The sequence below is a fragment of the Coptis chinensis genome, chromosome 3 (genome assembly GCF_015680905.1).
Source record: "Coptis chinensis isolate HL-2020 chromosome 3, ASM1568090v1, whole genome shotgun sequence".
NCBI lineage: Eukaryota > Viridiplantae > Streptophyta > Magnoliopsida > Ranunculales > Ranunculaceae > Coptis > Coptis chinensis.
Window position 1 is genome coordinate 46794933 of NC_141458.1, and position 27497 is coordinate 46822429.

The 27497-nt window shown below is 38.2% G+C and overlaps 2 protein-coding genes and 1 long non-coding RNA gene across 3 annotated transcripts; 2 read left to right on the forward strand and 1 right to left on the reverse strand.

The window, feature by feature from the left end:
• Window positions 1-305: 305 nt before the first annotated feature.
• LOC147509817 (uncharacterized) lies at window positions 306-13623 on the forward strand. Its single transcript, XM_086597925.1, has 5 exons — window positions 306-516; window positions 4879-4953; window positions 8928-9319; window positions 9401-9616; window positions 13516-13623. Exons 3-5 carry the CDS (start codon window positions 9116-9118, stop codon window positions 13621-13623), a joined length of 528 nt encoding a protein of 175 aa, XP_086454051.1. The 5' UTR covers window positions 306-516; window positions 4879-4953; window positions 8928-9115.
• A 1987-nt stretch (window positions 13624-15610) lies between these two features.
• LOC147509818 (uncharacterized) lies at window positions 15611-16834 on the forward strand. Its single transcript, XM_086599254.1, has 6 exons — window positions 15611-15749; window positions 15840-16001; window positions 16101-16205; window positions 16365-16428; window positions 16505-16603; window positions 16703-16834. The coding sequence occupies exons 1-4, from the start codon at window positions 15709-15711 to the stop codon at window positions 16399-16401; spliced, it is 345 nt and encodes a 114-aa protein (XP_086455380.1). The 5' UTR covers window positions 15611-15708; the 3' UTR covers window positions 16402-16428; window positions 16505-16603; window positions 16703-16834.
• An 8804-nt stretch (window positions 16835-25638) lies between these two features.
• Window positions 25639-27174, reverse strand: LOC147509819 (uncharacterized). Its single transcript, XR_015216650.1, has 3 exons — window positions 27148-27174; window positions 26907-27015; window positions 25639-26782 (listed from the first exon to the last, which is right to left on the reverse strand). It is a non-coding gene; the product is annotated as an uncharacterized LOC147509819 (long non-coding RNA).
• Window positions 27175-27497: the final 323 nt, after the last annotated feature.

Here is a 27497-nt window from a genome sequence, read left to right on the forward strand (position 1 = left end):
TATCGATATTTTGGGCTTTGATGCCAAATAGTCAAATACGCCCAGAAAAAAAAATACGGCGAAACTCGTTCAAATTGGATATTCCCGCTATTATCTCGGTCTCTCCCTCACAACTTCTCCAGTTCTTCCACGACTTTTAGGATTCCCGCGGGTTTACGATTCTCACATCCCATTTGGATAAAAACGGTAGAATTAGAATTCTTTGTGGACTCCCATAACCTTATCTCGTGGAGAAACGGAATTGGATTTTGAGAGAATTATCACAAAGTTAGTTGCCTATAAAACTACAACTCAACTCGTCTTCTTCACATCAACTCGTCATCGTCCTCACTATTCAATCACTCGAGATAACCATTTTCATAAAAATAGCAACTTTTTTTTTTGTTGATTTTAACCATTTCTTCTTCACTTGCTTCTTTTACTGATTTTAACCTGTCGTCCTCACTATTCACATTTGTTTTTGTTGAAGGGGACCAACTAACCAAGTTCAAAGGATTATGTCAGTCTCTATTTCAGGTATTTTTTTTTATGTATATATTTGTTTTTTGCGATGAGATGTGATACCCTCTAGTTTCAATTTTTTTTTGCGATGATTGTATACCCTCTAGTTCAGACAAGCTATATTCACTATAGTAACGACACTAGTTTTCGCTTGGCTACTGAGAACGATCCTCTATAGGAGGAGTGAGCCCATCTCTTGATTACTCAAGGAAACAGAGGTATTTCCTTATAGAACAGATCCTGTTCAAGTAAGGTCGTTTCTGTTTTATTGTTAACTAAAATCTCAATGAGATTATGATCCTAGTTTACATTCCTCCTTAGCAAAGGTAACTGTATTCTCTAAAACGTTAAACAAAAACCTATGGTTTGATTGAGCAAGGTTTCCTATTATCACCGTGAATCTAAATCAAATTGATGAGGGACAATAGCCGGGCATAGATAGTCGGGAAAAACTAAAACGCCGCGGAAGTCACATCCAAATCTGCCCCTGGAAAGTGGAATGTGATGGTCGGTAGTATATTGTCATTACCCGCACTCGTACCCAGCTGACGCGAGTAGCACAAATCCATTCCATACATTGGTAGGAATGGCTGCTTTAGGGGTAAGAAGTACCATGCCGAGCCATTTTCACGTAATCATAGGCCTCTGTTCCATAAAAACTAAAGGGCTTCCATCGTCAAGGACGATTACCACCTTTACCATCACTTCTAATTCCAAATGTCCCGGTGGGTAGTCAAGGGAGCAAGTCAACATAGTAGAAACTTTGATATCTTGGTCCTTGGATCAATTGAGTAGTAAGTAGTTGTGCATCCGGGTTTAAACCGAAAGCATCCGCTTGAATCTTAAAATGTACTACTTGTTCTTTGGATTGTCTCTATAATGTGGTATGCAGAAGACACACGACCTAGACTATGAATAGGACCTAGTTGATTTAAGTGAATCTCCAATATTTTCATATGGAACATCCGGAATGAACGGCTAAAGCTCCTAGGCAACGCTGTCTTTCACTCCTGGGAAGAGAATAGCGTAAAAGTATTAGGGCTATCCGTTAGGCTGAACAACTGGAGACCAAAGCCTGCGTACAGTCGGGATTAGCCTGCGTAATCGAAGGGTTTATTTATAGCTTGAGCGTTTTTCATCATGAATTAGCGGCCAGCGGTTAGTGACCCTTGCTTGAGTACCCTCACTCTGGAAAGATTGACTTCACGAACCTATGGAAGACTAAAAGTGCGTTTTTCATTCACAAGAGAGCTTGAAACAGATAGCTTTGGATTTGCAGAGCTTAAAATCGATTGATTGATTACACAGATGGAGGAGCCGAGGGAGGGGCTGTGTTGCCCTACCGGTATCCGAAGTATACACCTTCTACTGCCGGGATAAGATTCCGTTCATTGGTCACCTCCCGGCGGTTTATGAATGGGGTAATTGGTCTAAGCCTCCCGCGAGAGGTTACGATCCTCACCCATGTCATTGAAGCCGGTCAACCATCCAGTGGCTTAGCTGACAACTGCTTTAAGTCAGGAAAGCTAAGATTACACTGAAGAAATAGCTGCAGAGGTTTAGCAGCCCTTACTTCGTGTGTGGCTTCTTTTTGAACGAAATGAATTTCTACTAAAGATAAATTGCCATTGTTGCAGGATTTTATAAAAATAGCTACTATCAGAGGTGCTGGCAGAAGAACTGTGTTAAAGGAGAAAGTAACTCGTCAGTAAGGGTTGAGTTATATTTGTAATATAATACTTATAGTCCGAAACGAGCGTTTGTTTATATACGAAATAATTTAGAGAAGCTTGTATCCGCCTCAGTGCCTTACCCTAGGACTCAGTAGTCCTAACTATACAACAACCTGTTGTGACAGGCTAAACATCTAGTATTTGAATATGAGGAACCATTTTATTTACTCTCAGTCTAAGTTCGGATTGCAATGCTTATCCTTGCTGTGTAGACCTTCCTTTTTGTAGAGTAATCTCTTGAAAAGAGACCTCGTGATTTGTTTAGTACAGGCTATAGGTTCTAATTTGATTGGGACGCTGGATGAAGGAAAGGTAAAAGATTTACCTTTTTCTTCTTTTTTAGAACTGAAAAACTTAATACAAAAGACAGATACTGGTTGCGAGGCGGTTTGAAGTTTGTTAACAGGTGGGAGCTTTTCAGTTCGTTACCATGAGGGATGTTTTACTCTAATGTGTGGCATACTTGTAGAGGGTATAAAGAAGCTTACATGTTAGGATTTTACTTTGTTTGATACCGGTAGCTCGGCGGTTTGAAGATCGTTAACATGAGAGCTGCTTTTTTTTTTTTCTATACTATGATATAGTTAGTATTGGTATTTCATCTACAATTAGATATTTCTTTGACTCTAAAGTGTGGTATACTTTATAGGGTATAAAGAAGCTTACATGTTAGGATTGACCTTTTGTTTGATACCGGTAGCTCGGCGGTGGGAGCTAGTATCAGTGCGAATATCACTCTTAGGTATTTCTATTCCTTGCTTCCACTAAGGCCGGAGCGAGCTATCAAGTGTTTTTTTCTCTTGGCTTTCTCTGCCTCTTATCTTCTTACCTGGTTTGCTAAGTAAGCATAGTCCTTATAGCTCCTCGCTTTATCTATCCAAGCCCCCTCAAACCCCCGCGGAGTTAGATCCGGTGGCTTTCGGTCTTTTGCTAGTAGGTTGATCGTTTAGTAGCATCTACTCTTTTAGCGGAATGCTTTGATTCCCACTTTCCTCACAGTGAGGGTTGGAACTGTATTGATAAGCCCGATCTGAATAGCTCCCGGCTTAAGCTTTGCCACGTTCTCCCACTTATTGAGTTGTTTGGAAAGTGAAGCCCGCCCTGACGACTAGTCGATGTATTCATGCCTCCAATTTCCTAAAAGTAAGTGGTTCTTAGAGTTTGAACTCGTTTGAGAAAGCCGCTAGTTGTCCAACCAGATTGCTAGCTTAGGTTCTCCAAGTTGCCTCCCACGGTGATAGAGGTCTCTTGTTTTCCAAGAGCTTGACCCGAAGGAATGGCAATCAACTTAAGCAAAGATTAGCTCGGATGAGGCTTGCCTTCGATATCTCCTTAAAAAAAAGGCAAGTAGCTCCTTTGTGAGTGAAAGGCTTCCCTTGCTAGAAGCTAAACGCCGCTTTGCTTAAGTGTTTTAGGTTAGTGAGTGCCCCCGACAGAGTTAAGCAAGCGTAAGACCGAACCGCTCCTTCTTGTTTTGAGAGTTGGTTGATCAAGAAGCATTTGAAAGCTCTTTCTTTTGCCCAAGTATCCCTCTTACAGTCCTCACTAGATGAGTGAGGGAATCCAACAGAATCACTCCCGGTTTTTTTTTTTCTTTGTCGTCCCTCGATACTAAGAGGATAAGCTGCGAGGGGGATAATGTGGTGATGCTATCGGTTGCGATTGCTTTTCTTTCTTGCTACTTCCTGTCGGGTTAAAGCCAGGTTTAAGAATTCCTAGGTTTCGAGAAGGCGACTTAATAAGGCGTGGGAGGCAACTTGGAGAACCTAAGCTATTTATGGAATACTTCTATAGGGGATTTTGAGTTGATATTTGAATTCTATTTATGGAATAGTCATCAGTTAGAGTTGTTTATAACTATAGAATAGTATGTTTGAAGTTATAAATACCATGATTATATAATAGTAGTCATTTATAGAATAATCATAAATACCATTAGTTATAACTCTCTTTTTATCTAAAGTGGTGCATATTGTATAGGGTATTGAGAATAGTAGTCATTTATAAATTTATAAAATATACCATTATTATATATATATATATATATATATATATATATATATATATTTATTTCTCCTAAATTAGTTCTCTGGCAATTGGGTGGTAAGGCTTGACAGAGACTTGAGTTGTCTTGTTGGTTTGTTGTGGGTAATTCAAGAGAATATATTCTAGAACCTCTATGCAATGATCCCTTCTTTAAAACTGTTTTAAAAGTTAATAATACAACTGAAATGTATTGCACTGTTGTTTGATCAAGAACACTACCGATATATGACGTTTGGATTTTAGCTATAAGCTAGATGCTACCTAAAAACTGAATGGTCTAGAGTGATGCACAGATAGATATAGTACGTGTTAATTTGTATGTGAAGTCACCATGGATATCCATTGCCTACTACTTCCAACAGACTTAAAAATGATCAAGAAAATGTGGACTTCAAACAAGTAGAAAATTAAGAAAATAGACTGGTCATCACAGTAGGTTGAAAGGCATGGATACAGGTTTGACGTTTGAGAACCTTATAAGCAGCTGAACTCTACTGTTAGACCACTTTAAGTCATAAGCTTGATTTTAGATTGCCAAAGTAGTAATTGCAGTAAGTAACTTGAGAGTTATTGTAAACATTCTTCCTTTGTCTTGCAGATTCTTGGGAAAGCTCTTGGAGTTCTTGAGAATAGTACGTGTAAGGACTTGAGTGGAAACCAGTATTCTTGCTAGGTATTGTTTTCTGCATTCAGTTCTCTGAACTTTTCTTTGTACTTTTCTATAGCTCCATGTAGTATGCTACATACTTGTTTTTATTTTGTGGTTACGGTGTTTAAAATGACTTATCTTTATGGGGTTTTAAGTTTTTGTTTACTTGCAATAGGAATAAGAATGGATAGGTCCTGGATGACTATGGATAGAGTAACGAATGAATTCGAAGTAGGGGTCTTGTACTTTCTTAAATGTGCTGAAAAGAGTGTAGGCCCGAAGATGCTTCATTGGATAAGATGCCCATGCTCTGTTTGTGGGAATAATCAACACCAAACTTTGGTGGAGATAAAAAATCATCTATATGAAAACGGTTTTGAAGAAACCTATACAACATGGATATTGCATGGGGAAGATTCTCCTAGTGATCACCCTGAAGTGGTAGTACATGTCAACCTCTTTCTCAAGATTTTGAGATCCCTGATGATTTTGCAGACACAACTAGAATGGTTGAGGATGCATATGAGCATTTCACTGGGGATCCTGAAAAACTTTGTAAGTTGCTTGAAGATGCGGAGAAGCCTCTGTACAAAGGTTGCAAAACATTTACAAAGTTGTCATTCCTTGTCGAAATGTTCAATTTGAAAGCAAGAAGCGGGTGGTCAGACAAGAGTTTTAGCCTTTTATTGAAGTTGTTCGGAAAAGCCCTTCCGGAAATTAATGAGTTGCCAAAATCCATGTCCAACGCTAGAGATATTTTGTCTACGTTTGGAATGCGATCTGAGAAAATACATGCATGTCCCAATGATTGTATACTTTATAGAGGTAAGGAGTACAAGTCTAGAACTACTTGTCCGACTTGTGGAGCGTCAAGATACCAAGAAAACAAGGGTAAAGCACCTGCAAAAGTATTGTGGTACTTTTCACCTATCCCAAGATTTGTAAAGATGTTTCAATCGGCTCAGACAGCAAAAGATTTGGTATGGCATGCAAATGAGAGAGAAGTAATTGATGGTCAAATGTGTCATCCTGGCCGATTCTCCGCGTGGAAAGAGATCGATAAGTTGTGGCCAACTTTTGCTTCAGAACCAAGGAATCTACGATTAGCTCTTTCGACAGATGGAATCAATCCACATAGTAACCTTAGCAGTAGGCATAGTTGTTGGCCCGTTATGTTGGTCACTTACAATCTTCCTCCATGGTTGTGTATGAAGAGAAATTTTTGATGTTGACAATGTTGATATCAGGTCCACGACAGCCGGGTAATGATATTGACATTTACCTCAGACCTTTGATTAAAGATTTACAGACTTTGTGGGGTCTTGGTGTTGAGGTTTTTGATGCCTACAAGCAGCAATCTTTTACATTGAGGGCTGTACTAATGTGGACAATTAATGATTTTCCCGCGTTAGGAAATTTAGCTGGTTGTAGCGTCAAGGGGTATTTTGCTTGTCCAGTTTGCAGTGAAGAAACAGATTCCATTAGATTGAAACATTAATAAAAACATATATCAAGCATTATCGAAAGTGGCTTCCAAAAACCATCGGTTTAGGAAGCAAAGAAAGGGGTTTAATGGGCAGCAAGAATGTCGATCAAGTCCGAGTCTGTTAACGGGAAGAAGATTTTGGGAAAGGTCAAGGGGATCCGAAGTCAAATGGAAAAAAAATTTTTGGTGATTCGAAGCCAAAAGCATCAAAAAGGAAGTCAAAGGCATCCAATGAAAAGTCGGATACACGAAAAGAGGAAGCGGCTTGCCCGACTAATGAAAGCGAAAGTAGAACTTGTTGGAAGAAGAAGTCCATATTTTTTTGAGCTCGAATATTGGGAATTTCTTCTTATGCGGTACAATTTGGATGTTATGCATATTGAGAAGAATGTTTGTGATAGTATTATTGGCACACTCCTCAACATGAAATATAAAACGAAGGATGACCTTAAAAGTCGTCTTGACCTTGTTGAGATGAATATTAGGAAGGAACGGCACTTAAAACAAGAGGAAATCGAACTTACCTTCCACCAAAGATGTCATACATTAACTAGAGAGGAGAAAGCAAAAGTCCGCAATACTTTGCTTGAGCTGAAAGTGCCGATGGATATTGTTGAATTCCCGCATCGCGTGTCGTCTGCAAGATTTGAAATTGTATGCGGTCTCAAGTCTCATGACTGTCATATATTGATGCAACAACTTCTTCCGGTGGCTATACGATCGGTGTTGCCAAAACATGTGAGATATGCCATCATTAGGTCGCGGTGTTTCTTCTTGATTCTCTTTGTGCCAAAGTGGTGGATGTGTCTAAGTTGCGGAAATCCAAGACAATTTGGCGGTTACATTGTGTTTGCTGGAAATGTACTTTCCACCATCATTTTTGACATTATGGTGCATCTCACAATTCATCTTGTACATGAGGTTGAGCTTTGTGGTCCAAGATTATTCTTCGGTGGATGTATCCATTTGAGAGGCAAGTACAAGCTAATTTCTTATATTTTTCAATAATTCAACGAAGCTTCCCCTTTTTCTCTAACTCTTATATGTATTAAATTTTAGATTCATGAAGATATTGAAGGGATACGTTCAAATCGAAATCGTCGAGGAAAGGATGCATTGCAGAAAATTATCTTGTTGAGGAAGTCGGTAGAGTTTCTTCGAAGTACTTATCAGTCCGCAAACCATGGGAGTTCCTTTAGGAAGAAACATGGATACCAACAACAAAGAAAAAAAAAGATACAATATCCAACGGGAAGCCTCTTGGTTGTACAAAGGTTGTTGGAGTGGAACAATACTCTTGGGAGCAAAAGCGATCGGTGTGTTTTGCAAAACACGGATGATGTACAACTTTATATTGAGTAAGTCGGCATTAATTATACCTAACAATAACCGCCTACAAGAAACTATGAAAGTTTCTTGCTTAATTTGGACAGTTTGATGGTTACTGTATTTTCCTAATTATGTCTTTGTAGGAAGCATATGGAGCACCTAAGACGTAGTAATCCCCTTAGGTCAGCGAAATGGCTACAAGATGAGCACCACCGCGACCTTTATTTCTGGCCAGTAAAACGGTATACTAATTGAACTTGCATCACATTTAATACCATATTATAAATGTGACTAACAAGTTCCCAAAACCTGCAAAAGCAGGTTGAGGAAGAGGAAATGATTCCCGGGAACGATCTCTCAGACATCTTGAAAGTTGTAGCTAAAAGGACCTCGTCGAGACGTTATAAAATGCTCCGCTATGTTATTGGCGGGTTTCGCTTTCATACAAAGGCTCGTGAAGCATCACTAGTAAACCGAATAGTGGTGTAAGCTTAGTGGCTTCAACAATTGCAAATTGCTAGTGCCAAGGATAAAACCAGTCATTTAGGAGATGTGTTATTACGGTGTTATTCAAGAAATATGGTTGCTTGACTATATGACGCTTTAAAGTCCCAAGATTCAAGTGTGATTGGGTTGAGAGCAGAAATGGCGTCAAAGTGGATGAATTGGGTTTCACATCTGTTGATCTTGGTAGAATAGGCCATAAATCAGACTCTTTTGTTATGGCCTCCCAAGCCAAGCAAGTATTTTATGTACCCGACCAGCTCGACCCAAGATGGTCAATAACATTGAGGGCTCCTGAAAGAGACTACCATGAAGAGGAGAATGAGGATGAGATCAACGTTGGTTGCTCTATTGACCATACAAACAGTAAAAGTTTGCCAGAAGTTGACTCTTTGGGTTCTTATGCTCGTGCAAATTGTGAGGGGATATGGGTCGATTCGACCTAAAACATATTTTCTTTCCTTCCAAAGGAGTTGGTTTATCTTGTACCAGATATTTTATCATTTTAGTTTATCACTAAGAAAAGTTTGTTTCGTTAATTTTTTTCCTCAATAAAATTTATTTGGGTTTATTTTGATTTGTTATCTTCTGCTTAAGTAAAATTGTGTAATCATTTTAGAAGTTATAGTTGTTATCTTATTTGGCTTCATGTGCTTTTATTCATGTCTACACTCTACAGGAATTTAACATGGATCCAGAAGAAAACTTCAATCCTAACACGGAAGTTGACGAGACTCTTGACTCAGACATGGATCCAGAAGAAAACTTCAATTCTAACACGGAAGTTGACGAGACTCCGACTCAAACATGGAAGAAAATGTGACACAACGGTACTGGAGAGAAAAGGAAAGGTAGAGGAGCAGTTGTATGCTCACGTCTTACAAAGATGAAAAAGAGAATGAACGTGTGGATGTTGTATTCAATCAAAATGGTCAACGTATTGGTGAAGGTGGGAAAGATTTGGCTAGCTACTCAGGTTTGCTGGCTGCTTCTCGAGTTTCCATTGCTACTTATGGCAATTGGCATGATGTCAAAGGAGAAGCGAGAGACAGATTATGGAAATTTATAAAGGTAAAAAGTTCGAAAATAAAATTACTTAATTAGATAGTCTTAATTCTTTGCTAGTTTCAAAATCTCTTGTATGTGTTTTAGGGGAAATTCAACTTGGAAGACCACGAAATGAAAGGTACTTTGCAAGATATCGGTGAGAAATGGAGAGAATTCAAGAGCAGGCTGACCAGGTTCTACATCACACCATTTAAAGACCAACTCGAATTGCTTAGAAAACCTCCCAGAATATACGAAAAATATATCAGCCAAGAAGATTGGGACAAGTTTGTTAAATCGAGATTGACTGATGAATTTCAGGTATACTATTTTAACAACTGAATTTCTGCTTATAGTTTTTTTTTTTTTTTTTGCTTTCTTTCTTTCTCTACTTGCATGAATACCATTTGGTTGTATATGAGTGTGGAAATTGGAGTCACTACATAATAATACATGATGCTCTGCTTCAAGCTAGGATGAGTTGTTTCATTTAAGTCATAGAAGAGAAATGATGGGCTTATTTGCTTTTGATCTAGGCGGGGTGTCGGCTTTTGAACTGGAAGGAATGCCAAGTGCTTTAGAACGTATTACTTAGGAAGTCTAACTGGGGCAGGATCAGCCCCAACGAGAATAGAAGCGACTCGCTTCTGGCTGGCTTGTAGTCGTAGTCTTTTAGTTTCTGTAGTCGGCATTCCCATAGAAGATCTACAATGTTCCCTGACAGCTGTAGTTGTGTCAGAGGGTCTTGCTCTCCTGCTCTTCCCCAGCTCTTATTCCTTAATTAGCTGGCTTCGTTCAGCTGACCTTTACCTTACAGGCTTTCTTTCTAATGAAAGGGCAGAGAAGGGGCGTGCGTGGGTCACATCAGTTTAGTTTGGTCTTAGCTTATCGTTAGGGTACTAAAATAAAAGGCTTGAAAGCTGGCTAGGTCGCACTTGAAATGTGCCAGGCTTCTATAACAAGGGCATTACGAGATTGAGAGCAAGTGGTACGATAAGACCTGCAAGAAGGCCCCGAGCTACGTATCTATCGCGGCTAAAAATCACTGGAACGGAGCGGAGTTGAAGAGCAGTACTCCTTCTCTTGAAAACTCACTTCTTAAGGTTAGGAGATGCTCGCCCGTCTACCGGGATTGGAGAAAGAGAAGATCTCGACTAGGACTGAGAGGGAATCTCTAGCGGATCTTTTCTAAGCCAGGAAGATGCCTCTGCTGAAGTATTGGGGTTTCAAACTGAGATTTTACTTTTTCTAGTAGGTTTACCAGATCGAAAGAATCCCGGGAGTGCTTTTTTCTATGTGTAATAGTTGTAGAGAAAAGTACCGAGAATTGATATTAAGGGAGGGAGCAATACCGGGATTGCTTCAGCTATGCGTTAATGGGACATGGAGGGCTAAAGGTTTAGCTAAATCTCTGTTGTTGCTATTAAGGGAGGAGTCCGAATTCGATTCTAGAAGACAGTTAGGGGATGATCTTTTTGAGCAGATTATGACGGAAATATATTCAGCTGAAGAGAAGGTTGCTAACAATACCGTAAAATTAGTAGAAAGGATGATAATGAATCACTTGTTGTCTAATTTATTTAGTGCTCATGACTAATCTTCGATGGATAGAGCATCTAGAATAGGGTCAGAATTGTTTTCTCGACTGTCATAGTTGGCTCAATACCTCATTGTATTCAACAATGTTCTTTTCATTTTATTTTTGAGGACCGATGAAATGGTTAAGAGCAACCCGATCCACTGGCTGGTGTGTTTCAGATTTAGCATGAAGTGGCTCATCATCCAACTTAAACATGCCTCTGTTATGTTGACAAGTTTGAGTTTTGTGTGGCTATCTTAGGTACAATCCCCGACCCCAACCATCCAAATGTCGGTTACAACAATCTCATCGAATGAAAAAAGGTGGCTAACAAGTATTCTAACTCACACTCGATTGAAATAGGATGACTCTTTTACATCTAAACAACGAAAACAACAAGTGAAGAACAAATGAATTCTCTGCCACCAATCAAATAAATAATCTATGCGCTACGAGTACAATTCTACGAGTCTCATGAAAAGCAGAACAAGTTCTCGTCCATCGGGAACTTCTTATTGATCAAGGATACGTGCCAATATCTCATAAGTGCAAGTGTAGGAGAGTCGAGGAGTTCAGTATCTTAGGTGCATTGTGTTATCTATTTATCTAAACAGAGTACAATTCTACATCTCATGAAGCAGAGAAAAAGTTCCCGTCCATCGGGAACTTCTTATTGATCAAGGATACGTGCCAATATCTCATAAGTGTAGGAAGTGTAGGAGATCTTCAAGTGTAGGGAGTTAAGTATCTTACAAGTGTAGGAGAGTCGAGGAGTTCAGATCTTAGGTGCATTGTGTTATCTATTTATCTAACACAGAGTACAATTCTCTATCTCATGAAACAGAAAAAGTTCCCCCGCCCGGGGGGAACTTCTTATTGATCAAGGATACGTGCCAATATCTCATAAGTACAAGTGTAGGAGAGTCGAGGAGTTCGTATCTTAGGTGCATTGTGTTATCTATTTATCTAACACAGAGTACAATTCTACAGTCTCATGAAACAGAACAAGTTCCTGTCCATCAGGAACTTCTTATGAGGAAGTGTATTTTTTTTAGAGCCTGATGAGCATGCATCTTAGATAAACGCATTATATGTCCTTATATAGAAAAAATTTATCTAATAGTATTTATCTAATGTACATATTTCATTAAAAACATAGAAGTTGTGTTAGATATGGTTGACAATAGGCTCCAAGGATTATGTGTATGGTTGGTGATAGGCTGTACGTGCTTAGTGAAATATCGAGATTAACATGCGTGTACTCATGGGCTATATAAGGCTACAGGTTGTATAACTGAACGACCGAAAGCTGACCCGGGGAGCTCATAATTGCTCCAGTGGGTTTCTTAGTCTATATTCTTGTTCAAACCGAGCCTTTAGGATTACCTTTAACTAGGCGATTGTACCCCGTTGGTATCGGGTAGTAGATAAAGGTAATTTGAACCATCTTTTGATAGACACCGCAGACGCCATGGGTAAGGATTTACTATATTCCTTTTTTCCGCTTCCGCGACTTGATTTTCGAAAGTAAGAACAACCTGAACCTTTGTTTTGAAGGTCCATCTAGGGATGTCCTGTTGTGATTTATGTTGGGGTCATTCGGTGCAACTCTAAAGTGTTGCTTCAGAGTGTTTTAATTGTTAATTGGAATGTGTGGTAACCCAGTCGGCATCACTAAAACTATAGATTTCTATATTAGGAAATTTAGAATAGATTTTCAAACTTACTAGTCTGTCACAATTATTTCCATTCAACAACTTGCTAGAATGCTAGCTAACATAATGGAGTTTAACCTTTAGGTATGGTTTATAGTTATACGAAATTGAATTCATTGGCTGATCAATATCACCTGCCCAACATGAAATTTTGTCTCCCCAAGATGTACATACTACGACTTATGAACTGTTTTATTGTAATCTGTCTTCTGATTTTCATTTCACTCTAATTCTAGTGGCTGATAGATGAGAAATAGGTATATTACATAGAAATAGGTATAACCATAGAAATAGGTATAACCATAGGTATACTGTGCAGCTATATGTGTCCCTTTTCCTTTCTAAATACATCACTGATTCACTTGGACAATAGGATGTTGCGCTGCTCTCTTTCTTGAGGGCCTTTCTAAAGAAACACAGAGTAGGCACACAGAATAAGGTGGGTTTGGCTAGACTATTACCAGTCCATAAAACTAACATCCAAGTAGCTTAGAATGAAATTTTGTTATCATTCTCATCATATAACCCTGCTGAATACTATGAAATCAATAGCTCTAAGCCTCTAACTGATTGATGTTTTTCTTTTTATAATGAAAGAATTAAAAGAACTTCAGGACATTAGAGTTAGCATAATTTTAGTGCGGTTAGCACATTAGAGTAGCATAAGAGTGCTAAGAGTAGCATAAGAGCAACTTGTTTTTCAGCACATTAGAGTAGCATAAGAGTGCTAAGAATAGCTTGTTTTTCAGCACATTAGAGTAGCATAATTTCAGCACTCTTATTCTCTTGTTTTTATTTTTCCATCTAGATGATACTCTTTGATAGATGATTCGAAGTCTAGTTGGCGTGTGGGGATTGTATTGTCGGGTTTTAGCGGGGCTTCGTCCTCACCCAAATGAGATGATAAGTGTAGAATTGTTTTGCAGGAAATTAGCAAGCTCAATTCGTGGCGGCAGCAAAAAAAATATAACCACCGGACGGGAAAGATGAGTTTGGCTAATCTTGGTGAAAATTTAGCACGCGTGCATTGTTAACATTTGTCTAGATTCCACGCACACATTATACACCATGCAAATATGTCTCGACTAAGTTGTTTTCATGATTATTGTTTAACCATAGAAAAGAGTTGGGACCATCTTTTGATCCATCCGATAGGACTATAATATGGAAAAGATCGCACAAAGCGAAAAAAGGAACATACAAAGACGATGTTGCTAAAGAAGTAGATGAAAAATAGTAAGATCAACTTTTGTCAATACTTTTATGGTCCTTATCAATGCTTATGTTCTAATATATTCCAATTCCTTTTTATTTGAAAAAATATATATTAAGGATGTCTTGAAAAAGCAAGTTGCAGAGGGAAGGTATCTACTCAAGGAAGCAAAGACGCGTCTTAACTTTAGCATTAGGCACCCAACATTCCGGGTCGTGTGAGATCTGCAGGGGAAGGGGTTATACCCACCACGCACTTCAGCCTCATGAAACGTGGCTCACGGAAACACATCGCTAACCTTGAGTCAACAATTCAAGAGGACCAAAAAGAATACAAGAATTACAGACCCAAAATTTGTTCGAACAAAACCGGAACTCGGGACTTCAAAAAAGAATTAAGGATGGTGTTAGAAAGAGTCCAAAGGTTGGAGAATGGAGGCTCAAAAAGATCTCTTCAAAACAAAGCGTTACTAGTGTCAGTAGAGATCATATGGTGCGCGCTCTTCTACTTGAACATCAAGGGCATAAAGTAGTGAGAAAATTTCAGCAAGTAAGTATTTTTTGTTTATCATGATCCACGACTTTCTTTTTTGTTCCATGCGTAATAATTTGTTTTTTTTGACATGTAGTCCAAAGACAAGGCCAAAACAACCCAACCGTCATCAAAGTTGAAACCTAGTCATGTAAAGAGAGTAGATAAGAAAGGAACAGGTCAATCACCTTCTTTGGGTCCCAAATCTGGTTTAGGGAAGGTAAATTTTAATTAACTTTTTGCAATATAGAAATAATTTGCTTTGGTTCCAATATGATTTGCTTGGCTGGTTACAGGAGCAAGAGTGTAGTTTAGCTGTGAATTCTAGAACAAATATTGTTGCTAAAGGATTGGTCTATGAGGAGTGTGGACCAAACGATAAAATTCACGGTCATCTTTTGGGATCTGGGAATTTTTGTGTGGCGGTTAAGTCAGTTGTTTATAAGGATGCTGGTCGTTACCATCTTCCTATACAAGTGAATGATGAGATCATGTATGTGGAAGATGTAGTTGGCACACAAGTTCCGTGGCCAAAAGACTTTGTTCTGCTTAAGGACGACATTGAGGTAAATTAAGAGAGCCTTTTATATGCAATTATTCATTTTTCCATGCATAATAATTTTTTTTTTACATGTAGTCCAAAGGCAAGGCCAAAACAACACAACCATCATCAAAGCTGAAATCTGATCATGTAAAGAGAGTAAATAAGAAAGGAACAGGTCAATCACCTTCTTTGGGTCCCAAATCTGGTCTAGGGAAGGTAAATTTTAATTAACTTTTTGCAATATAGAAATAATTTGCTTTGGTTCCAATATGATTTGCTTGGCGGTTCACAGGAGCAAGAGTGTAGTTTAGCTGTGAATTCTAGAACAAATATTGTTGCTAAAGGATTGGTCTACGAGGAGTGTGGACCAAACGATAAAGTTCACGGTCATCTTTTGGGATCTGGGAATTTTCGTGTGGCGGTTAAGTCACTTGTTTCTAAGGATGCTGGTCGTTACTATCTTCCTATACAAGTGAATTACGAGTTCGTGCATGTGGAAGATGCAGTTGGCACACAAGTTCCATGGCCAAAAGACCTTGTTCTTTTTAAGGATGACATTGAGGTAAAAGAGCCTTTTATATGCAATTTTTTAATTTCCGATTCGCTATGATTTTAATGCCTGGTTGGTTTGAATTTTCAATAATTTAGGAAGAGACAAGTAAAAGTAGTGCTAGTCGTCATCAAGGTCCAATTGATTCTTTCAAGGGATTGCTCAATATCATGCTTCCCGGAACCCATGGTGTGGTATTTTTTCCAGTTGGAAAAGAGTTGTTTGGAGAAGATACAGAAAAATTTGTTATCGAGAAATGTGATTTGTTGGATGTGTGTAATATGGATAGCTTAGAAGCTGTTTGTTTAATTGCATACATGAGGTAAGCATATCTTGAAGGTTTTATTATTGGTGATTTTAATCAAATATTAGTTATTTAAATTTATTTATGACAGTGATTTTTTCCTTTTAGAATCCTTTACAGTGAATTTGTGAGCTGCTGCCGTGACATCGTTGGATTTGTTAATCCTTTATCTTTTACAAGAGCAGATGGAACTGCTAAAACTGAAATCATTGTAGAAACATTGCGGAATGCAAGTGGAAAGAAAATTGTTCTCATTCCTTACAATCCAGGGTAAGGACATAAACGATCCTATCACAGTGTATTGTTTAAATTGATAAAACTATCAATTGTACTGATTGTTTTCCATTTTTTCCCCCTTTTCTTTCATAGCGGCCATTGGGTTTTAATTGTCATTGATCTATCACGTATGTCTTTCATTTGGTTGGATTCGATGCATGGTGAACCAAGCTCAGATATAGCAATATATTTTAGGAGGTGAGCATAGCTATATTTTTTGACATATCTTAACATTTTGAGGTACTACCATAGTGAAAGTACATAAAGGATTGAATAAAATGAAGTACTAAAAACGTCTCCAATTAGACTTCCCACTAGCGATTGTGAATTAAATGTTTTGCATTTATCTTTGTGAAGTGCGGTCCTCACATTGCAAAGGGTTGATGGGAAATGAGTTCCGCTGAAGTGGGACAAGATCAAGGTAAACAAATCCTACACATTATTGTCTTTTTCTTTGAAAAGTATATGTTTACATATGTTGTGAGTCTATATGTTAGGGCCCATATCAACCAGGTGGCACAGAGTGTGGGTATTATACAATGAAGTTTATGAGGGAAATAGTAGAAGCTTGTTCAACTGGATCATTTGAAAATAAGGTATTCGAAAGTTTTGACAAACACTTTATTTGGCTCAATTCAACGACTTTGCCTTATTCTTATATAGTAACTCTACATGTTGTGCTTTGACTCATCCAGATAACAAATTTAGAACTGAAGGAGACATACACGCAAGATGAACTTGACGGTGTTCGGCTTGATATTATTCAGTTCATCCAGGAAAATGGGGTGTTTCAGTCGGAAGCGAATGAGGATGAGTTTTAGCTATGTTCAGACCCCTTCAGTTTAATTTATGAGTCTTACCTTTTTAATTTATGTTTGATAGTTTATTGTACATTTTGGAATTTGTTGGGAAGATGGAAAATAATTAATGGAAGTTTTTTTATTATTATCTTTTTTTTGCAATGTTTGATAGTTTATTGTATATTTTGGAATTTGTTGGGAAGATGGAAATGTTGAATGTAGGCCGGCTGTGTAAATTTTGTTATGCAGGTTCAGTTTTTGACTGTTATTAGTATTATTATTAAAAAAAAAAATATATATATATATATACCACGGTTTGGCATAAACCGTAGTATTTAGTATAACTATATACCACGGTGTTATAATACATACACTAATATAAACCACGGTTTCAATAGCTTATATGCCACGGTTCTGTTGACAATTGTGGTATATAATGGGCATACAAACCACGGTTATTTGAAAAACCGTGGTATCCGTTAAATATATATACCACAGTTTTGCTATTATTATATACCACACCACCTATTGTCACGGTTGTATAACAGTGGTAAATATATTTATACCACACTTAAAAACAGTGGTATAAGTGTTATTCTATAGTAGTGTTAGGGCTCGGAAAAGGTTCACAACTGTAATTACAACTTTTAGTGAGTAGGATTTTAGGTTTTTTAGTTGGTTTTAATTAAATTAACGGTAATGCAAATAATGTAAATTACTACGGTGATTATATGTGGGTAAACAAAAATAGAGAAACAGGGAGAGAGTTAAGCATACTCATGCAAGAATCATTTTTTAATAGTTTATATTACCACATCACTACATCTCTAATTGCCACCGTGTTAGGAGGCGACATCGAAGTATTGATCCCTAGCATGCCCACATCTCTCGAGCAGCATCACACTAGCATAAGGAGTTGAACTAATATTTCATCTCCGGAATATCATTTCAGCTCTCGGCTCGATTCCACATCATTTGGACAAATTAGAGAGTTGTCGACACCATAGAGTCGCGAGACATTTTTGGGTCGCTACGAGGCGTTTCGGGGCATCGGCACTCCAAATTTGTCTGATCTCGATCATTTTGGGACCGGATGTCTAATCTATGCCTAATTCTAAGTAATGATTCTAGAATATTAACGAAGTCAATCTGGATTCTCACACGGCATAAAGATAAACCTCCGAGGGGGTGGGATTAGCTCATGGTCATTGAAGGAATAATAAAACTTGCTGTGTACATTAAGTAAATAAATGCAGGACAGGAATTACAATAGAAACGAAATGACTGTTATTCAGGGTAAAATGACTTACAGTATTTAAGCTGTTGGAAAGTAAATGACGGAATATAAGTGCTGAATTAAAACTAACTACTACTAAGCGGAAGCTAGAACATAAAATGCTGAAGGAAGATATATGAAGACCCCCCTCACATATATATAGCCTGGGGACCCTTCACGTGAAATCCCAACATTTAATCAGGTTTGTTTTTTAGCCCAATTCAGTTTGTTAGGATCAAAACTTTGTTTTTATAAAGTTTTGTTTTATTATCATTTGTTTTGTCCTTTTATGATTTGGTTTTGTCTTTTAGCCCAATTCAATTCAAACATTGAATTGGTACGTGTCTTTCTCATTGCAAGGTGCACAAATTTGTGACCATTACTTGCCACCTGCCTATGCTGACTCATCATGCCTTTGGGCCCGCAGAGTGGGTCAACTTAGTGTGTCCAGTGGCGGCGCCGATTTTTTGGCATTTTTACGACTTTCTCGTCTTTCGTAGTTAGAGTTAAATTAGCCGGTTTGCTATGGCGGTTTCACTAGCCAACGTCGGCATCGATTTATCGGATGTGAGAGCCGGAAGAAGTTTGCTTCTTTATATGTGGTCCCATTCTACACTGGTTTTGTTCTTTTGGAAACTTCGGCTCTAGTCAGGCTTTGTTGGGCTTCACTAGGGTTGAGTGGGAAACTTCAAATATTCCAGTATTCCCGTACTTCAATGCATGTTTTATCATTATATTAATTTTAAATGCGGAAACCTGCAAAAGTACGAAAATATAATTATTACATGATTATTAAACACATAATCGACCAAAATGCTATGTCTCTCGGGGTTTCATATTACAGTTTTGGGTGCTTATCAGTATACCTTGTACCAACAATTTTCTCTTAATGGCTGTAACCTAGGACAAGTTTCAGAATGGCAAATTAACTTTTATCGAACCCTACACGAGCCATAGAAATAATCTTCTTTTGAAGGCCAACAGGGAGTAAATCCCATAAATTAACAGGTGGGGAGCACTTAGGTTTCTATCTCAAAACTGATCTTTCAACAACATGCTTACTTCTTGTAGACATTTTTGCTTGATCTACTAGAATTCCTTCCTTTGAAACTTGGTGACCCAGCACTATCCCTTCCTTTACCATGAATTGACACTTTTCCCAATTCATAACTAAGTTAGTATCACAACAACGTTTAAGGACTAAGGAGAGATGGTGCAGGCAATCCTCAAGTAGACATGTGAATGTGGTCTTCTCTTAGTCCTCAGGGTGAATATGGATCTAATAAATATCCCGAGTAACCATCACGAAAGCAGTAGATTGCTTGTCCAGCTAATATTTCTAACATCTGATCGATGAATGGCAATGGAAAATGGTATTTCCTTGATGCGCTATTTAACTTCCCGTAATCGATGCAAACTCTCCATCTAGTCTGAATCCTGGTTGGAATCAACTCATTGTTCTCATTCTCAATCAATGTGGTTCCGGACTTCTTCGACACAACTTGAACTAGACTAACCAATTGACTATCAGAAATAGGGTTGATAATGTCAGCATCAAGGAGTTTGACGACCTCTTCTCGGACTACTTCTTTCATCTTCGGATTAAGCTTCCTCTATGGTTGCTTAAAAGTCTTAAAATCCTCTTCCAAATGAATCCTATGTTGAACTATCATAGGGCTGATCTCCTTGATATCATCAATTGTCCAACCTATATCTGACCTGTGTTCCTTTAAAAGTCCTACTAACCTAGATTCTTGCTCCTCAGTCAAATCTAATGCAATGATTACTGGGTAGGTTCCCAAATCTCCCAAGAAAACATACTTGAGTGTAGACAGCAAATGCTTTAATTCTAGCTTAGGTGGCTCCTTTTTAAGCTCTTTTGATGGTTCATCAGGCATAGGCGATTCAAACTTTTCTTTGAACTTGCTGTCATCCATGACAGGTGATGAATCCAAAATCGCAATGATTGCCTCGACACTAAGTTCCTCACAATCTGAGTCTGTTAGAGCTTTCAACAACTTGTCAGCAGGATATGAATGAGTTAGATAATCCTGTGCTAACACTTCAATCATGCATACCTTGCTCGTAGCACACACCTCCTGTGGTTGTTGTAACATATGGAAAACATTGGTCTCGACTCTCATAATACCAAAGAATAACGTCATATTACCGTTTCAACAGTTGATGAGTTCATTTGTAGTGGCCAAGAATGGTCTGCCTAGAATGACTGGTATCTGCCTACCAGATGTAGGTTCTGTGTTGAGTACTATGAAATCAACCAGATAATAGAAATTTTCGATCTTGACTGTGATGTCTTCAAATGATTCCTCTAGGTATCTTCATCGATCTATCACTTATTTGTAAAGTAACATCGATTCGGTTTTAGATCCTTCAAGCCTAACTTCGTAGATGAAATATGGTAGAAGATTCACTGCGGCAACTAAATCTAATAAAGCTTGCTCCTCTAAAGAATCTCCAATTCTGCATGTAATAGTTGGACTTCGGGATCTTTAAGTTTCACAACCGCTAGATTCTATGGAATACGATGAACATCTTTGAGCGATAAAAGTTTCTTTCAAAATGTTGGTCTTCTTCTTCACTAGATCTTCCACGAATTTGGCATACGAGGGAACTTGCTTGATGACAGTCAGAAATGGGATATTAATATGCAAATTCTGAAATACATCGCAAATCTCCTTGTACTGGTCATCCTTTCTGGTATTCACTAGTTTCGAAGGAAACGGTGCTGGCAGATTCTTCAATATCGGTTCTCTTCTTTCAGTTTCGGTTGACTTGGTAACAGATAGTGCAGTGACAGGTGGAGTCACTCGCAATGGCTTCTTTTTACTTACTTCCACAATAGTTCCTTCAACTTCTTTTGCAATAGTTTCTTCAACAGGTGGCCCAAAACTAGATATATCTGGAATGTTAGAATTGGGTGGGATGGTGGGGACATAAGTTTCCTTAGGTTGCGTAGAATTTTCCTGGTTCATAGACAATCTTGTTATAAACTTTCTTGCCTGGCCTCAGAGTGGTGACAGTATTAACTTGGTCATTCGAATGAGTAATCTCCAAGTTATCCACCTGCAGGACACCTCTTCCTTTCGGATTTGGCACCGTCTGGCTTGGTAATGCTCCTTTCGATCTTTCCGTCAAGGCGGCAGCGATTTGCCCTATCTGGCCTTGAATGACACTAAAGTTATTCTCCAACTTCTGGGTTCTTCGATTTGTCTATTTTAGCTCATTGACAATGGTGGTGATAACTTTTTCCAGATGTGGGATAACTGATTTGCTCGACTGAGGCGTTGGGGTAATATATCCACTCATAAGATCTAGTACTAACTCTCTATTTGTGTTGGCTTGGTATTGCTGGTTCTGGTATGACTGTTGATTTATGTATGGTTGTTGGCGGTTTTGGAACCGACAACGGGTTATTCGAACCGATTTGGTGATTTTAGAATCACGGAGGAAAATTTCCTCTGATTTGTATTTTGTGGCTTCCAATAATTTTGTCCCTGATTGAACTGGTTATTTCTTCCTAAAGAGTTGATACTACATGCCTCTGCATTAGTATCCAGATAGTATGAACACTCTTCAGTGGTGTGACCTTCATCAGAACATAGCTCACAAATGGCATAACAAGGCTTGGATGGCTGAGGTTTAGCTTGGAAATTGTTTACTTTTGGTGATTCATGGAGAACTGATCAAACTTCTTGTTCAAAATTTCAAGTCCTGTTGATAGACTTGCCATAATTGATAGCATCGCTTGATTTGGGTCTTCTTGAATTTGGTTGGCAAATTGCTTCGGCACCCCCTCCACTCTAGCTACGTCCTCATTGCTAGTACTCCATTGTTGAGTGTCTTTAGCTAAACTCTCAAGAAAGTTGTAGGCTTCCTCTCCATCCAATGATGTAAACTTACCATGATGCATTGACTGTATCATCTGCTTGTTCATAGTCGAAAGTCCTCCAAGAAAAAATAAGCTAGTGTGCTCTTATCATAACCATGATGTAGACATGAGACTAGCAGATTATTGAATTTCTCCCAGCTTTGATGATATTCTTCATTCACCTTCCTTTTGAAATTGCTGATGGCTTGCTGCATGACATCTGTCTTCTAGGGTGGGTAGAACTTGTTTATAAACTTTATTCTCAACTTCTCCTAGTTGTTAATTGAATTGATCGGTTGTGCAGTTAACCATTCAGATGTTTTACCTTCGAGTGAGAGTGGAAAAAGAAATAACTTGATACTCTCATCCCTGATATTCAGGTTCTTGAAAGTTCTGAGGACAGATAGAAATTTGTTCATGTGGACATAAGTCTGAACATTGTCTGAACCATTGAACTTTGGAAGCATAGAGATTACTGATGCTCTAAGTTCAAACTGGTTAGCTTCTGTCTCTTGAAAAACAATACTGTTGGGTGGGTCTCCAATGATTGGTAAATAGAAATCACTTTCGACTTCTTCCTCATCCTTGTTGTGCTTGCATAGGTGGGATAGCTTCAGGATTATTAGTGTCCACAACACCTCCATCATTGCATGCGGCCATTGTATCAATCTCGTCTAGTATTCTTGTGAGTTGGTTGTTAAACCTTGTCCACTGTTATGTTCTTACCGAACGATGATATGGACGACGGGGAATACACTAGAAAATGCTATGCGAAAATGACGAAAAATTATCCTACAATGCTTGAATAATATGCAACTATTCTAAATTATACTAAAATATAAAACTACTTTCCTTCAATTAGGTTGGGCTTTCCAGCTAGTATCTTGCCCGTTGTCTAAAGCTGTCTCTTCTAGGGTTATGGTGAATCACTTGGATTGCTTAAATACCACGGCCCACGGACGATAGTCCGTTTGTCAAGAATCAGATAAGAAACACTAGAGTTTGATATTTCACTGTGTTGGCTTACAACTTCAATTGTTGAAAAGGTCCTAAATGCAATTATACTAGAAAGCAATAATACTAAACTACAATGCAACTATACTAAGAATGAAATAAAAAGAATGAAGATTCGACTAACCTGGATGGTAGATCTTGTCTTCAAGATGTCCTTCAAACTTCTCTCTTTCTCAAAAGGATGGATGATGCGGCTAAAATTACCTCAAGATCCAAACTTCTAATCTTGAAAGAAAATGTTAAACATAAATAACTTAAAATGGCAGCGACACCATTTGACACGCTTATAGGGTTACATTTAATTATATCCCCGCAGTTTGCCATTTGACACTCCTCCTTTTGTGTCTGAGATGGTAGATGGATGATGTAGATAGATGATGTAGATGGATGATGGTCGTTGAACAAAATAGAAGTGTATCAAAACCTAATTATCCCTCAATAAGTAAATGATGAGTAGGGTATTGTTCCACTTTTAAGTGTATGTTATGTGAAGGACAGGACTGGAAAAGGGGTTTAAGGGATTAAAAACTATGATTGTAGAGATTTTAGATTCTAATGCTAAACTAATTAAACTATTGAGAATTTATAGGAGACTGAATTCAAGAGATTAGAATCCACCAATACTTTTGATCTATGACCTTCTGCTTCATGGTTGTTCTTACAAGTAGACTACAATTAGGCAATTGAGCGAGTGCCGATGCCCTTTTGGACGAAGCATCGTTAACAATTAACTCTACTTAAGGTTGTTCCTATGTTTGTGCTATTAATATCTTCTTTCCTTTTATGTAAGCTCAGGCAGCCATTCAATATATTATCGAGAGCAACATCAAGGAGTACTTCCTGATAGGGCGGCCATTCAATGAATCACCACTTAAGGCAAACACAAAGAATACTTCCCCTAGGCAGCCACTCCCTAAGCTACCCCTTTTAAGGCAACACAAAGAATACTTCTCTAACTATAAAGAACTATACTACTAGAAGAAAAGTAAAGAACACTGGCATGATATTAATATTGCAAAACATAAACCCTATTCTATACTTCCATCCCCTGGTGTGGGCAATGGAACTAATAACTAAAAACATAAAGAACTGACCTGATAGAAGAACACCATGAACCAGAAGAATTATTAAACCTTGAGCATCGACTTCATCTCCTCCCTTGAAGGAGAAGATTAGCCTTCCATAAAGAAGGAAGAACACGAAGAACGAGAAGAAGAAGAGTCGAAGAACATAAGACTAGAAAGACTAATTTATTAAGACTCGACTAGTTAAAACCAAATATTTTATTATTAATCTCTCTCCGCCTCAAGTTCTGGAGACAAGAATATAAGTGAATTGGCCAATTACGTGAGGCACTTACGTCCTCTATTTATAGGGGTTACAATGAGTTCTAGAAGCATTCCAAACCGCCATTTGTTTCCTAATACAAATCAACTTCTTTCAGGGTCCAACTTCGTCTCCAAAACTGAGAAGGAAGTGGCCACATTGTTGTTTCATGCGTCTGGACACACGATCCTTGCGTCTCAGACGCGAGCATTGCGTCTACGCACGATCCTTGGGTCCCAGACGCGGAAGTCTATTTTCCCTCTTTTGCTCTATCCTTCTATCCTCTTTTGTGGGCTTTGGTCCAAGCAACGAATCCTTTTGCCTTGGGCTTCCAAATAGGCTTTAAAATAGGTCCAAGTCGCATTTTTAATAGCTTCAATTCCTTGGCCTTCTCCATGATTGTCCACGGGCTTCCCATGTTTTCTTTAATGCTCCGAATTGCTCTGTTTTACCCCTTTTTCTCTAATATACTACAAAACTCTCTTTTTCACCTGTAGAATCATAAAACATAACTTACAAACACTAGTAGTCCACTAAGATGGCTAAGCAAGAGGCATAATCGAGGGTTAAATTGCACTTTTTGAGCACTTATCATTGGGATTCCATGTTTGAGACAATAGAGTTCCCAAAATGAGTTACCAACTTGAATCCCTACCTGACCAATATGAATACTAATTATTTCTCTCATTTTTTGCTTTTCAGATCTATGTTCTCTTTTGCAAAGAAAGAAACTAGATCTGGAAAAATAAGTAGAAAATAAAACCCTAAAATATCGATTTCATAACAAGTCCATGCATGTAGCATAACTTCTTTGAATTTCCCTCTCCGTTGAACGTCAATCGGATCATCCTTAACAACATTCGTAATCATAGTTTCACCTGAAGCAAATTTAAATTATTGCGGTGATTCGCAATCGGAAGCAAGTCTTGAGATAATTTGGTCATCTCTACCGCCAAATTGCCAATCAATAATCATGTTAATTAATTAATTTGTTAAAAATATAATAATAATAATAAGGAAGAAGAATAAAGTGTTGCCTCGTGTTCTCTGATGAGAGATTGTCGATCCCAAACAAAGAAAGTGAGAACAACGAATGAAATGAAAAGGAAAGCTAATCGTTTAAGACGTTTCAGATAATAAGATGGGTGAATATATCTCCAACAATTATAGGATGATGAGGAAGAGATTGATGATTTTCTAGCCATTGATTGATTTATTATTATTAGCTTCGAGCTCTGTCAAGTTTTTTTTTTAAGAAGAGATTTGGTTTCAACACAATCCATTTGTTGGGAATTAGAAAAGGAAGAAAGGTAGGAAGTGATAGGGGTGTCCACGGTTCGGTTCGGTCCGGTTTTAGATAAAACCTTGAGCCAAACCATTAGTACTCGGTTCCTAAAAAACAAAACCGTCAACAAACCGATGGATCACAAGAACCGGGTGCAGACCGAACAGTAAATTCGGTTCGGTTCGGTTTATAAACCGATGCTTAGGCCCCTTTTCCAAAACTCTTATTTACCAGCGTAAGACCTGATTTGCACCAAGCCCAATAGTTGGTTAACTAACCAAGCCCATATATTTATAGACTTGTAATGTTATTATTGTTTCTAGTCTGGGCGATGTGGGACTATAAATTTACCAGCTCAAGACTTTTGGGATGTTCTTCTTTAAGATTGGAGGATCCATCCAGAAGATTGTATGTGTATGAATCAATAGTTTAATCCATGCACACGAAATGAGGTAAACATTGTAAACTTGTTCTATAGGCCTGAGAACAAGTTCAGAAGTGGCTTGCTTTTTGTTGAGGATGAGTTGAGCACCCCTAATAGCAATGCTTGAAAGTCCAGAAACAGCAGTGGCAAGAGGAGGAAGGAAACTTTGTATTGAATCTTACTCTGGCCTGTGCAGCTGCCCAACCATACAATGCAAGCTCGTCACCCTGGCCGTAGATTCATCAAAGATGGAGATAGCCAACTATGCTTTTTCTATACCTTGCAATAATAGCCTCTTCTTCTTGTTTGAGCGGAGGCCCAAAATGTACTCCCAAGCTGACCAATTGAATTCTAGTAAAAAGTGTGTTTGTCAGTCAAAGTCCCGAGTCTGTATGCTTTTGAAATGTCCAAACTGGACAAATGCTTTGGTGATCAAAATGACAACTTGTTGTGTGATTAGTACGATTAGTAGATGGCAATTTGGGCACCACATAATTGGACAGGAGATCAAAGTAACAGGCAAAGCCTCCTTCTTTGTAAAAGGGTTTTACAAGGGTTTTAGTGGAAGAAGAAGAAGAAGAAACAAGAAGAAGAAAGAAAAAAATAAGATGCCTCTCTGGAACCTGAGCTCTGTGAAAGAGCTAGCAAAATGTCACCATCAACAGCAAAGCTGAGGTCTTCTTCATCATCACCTTTGTTTCTCAAACTGATTCAGTCCAGTACCATGCTCACAAAATTCAAGCAGTTCTGAAAATTCTAGCCTGTTATATCTCAACGTGATGAACTTCAGTGGTTTCAACTCATATGTACGTATATATGTTAGCATTTTGTCATAGTGAATTAACTTAAAATATACGTAAACATAAACTCAAACTACAGAATTACCTCATGTAAAGGATGTTGAGGGCTGCCTTAAATTCATTCGAACAAGTCCTCAATCAGAGATCGTGATCAGCTCTTGTTGCCAATCCTAGTACAAACGATTCTTTCCAACCTGAAAAGAAGGACAAATGCGAAGAGTTATATATTGACAAGTTAAAATGGCAGTTTGGCCTCGGCAATAGCCAGCCTCTGTTTTCATGGACAAATTCTTAACATGTCCTTGTCCGTTCAAAGATCAAGTAACCTGATAGCCGAAGTTTTGACGAGGTTTTTGACAAGGTGAAACGAATAAGACGATCACGTTTATGTGGTAAAAAATAAGAAATGTTCTTAATCTTACTTAAGGGCAGATTAAACTTGCAAAGCTTTCAGACTTATGGTTATGATTCACGATCAGCTAGACTTTGGAAATGACTTGCGTAAAATCGACTAATCTATACTAATACACTTAAAAACTAGTACTTTTAGTATCAGGACTCAAAAGAAAAATAGTAGACCACCTAACCCAGTTGCAAAGGTTGTTTTTAAACATGTGGGGGTGTGTTATTTTAGTCCTGGTAGTCCATGTGGATCTGATGTTAGTGATTCTAGTCA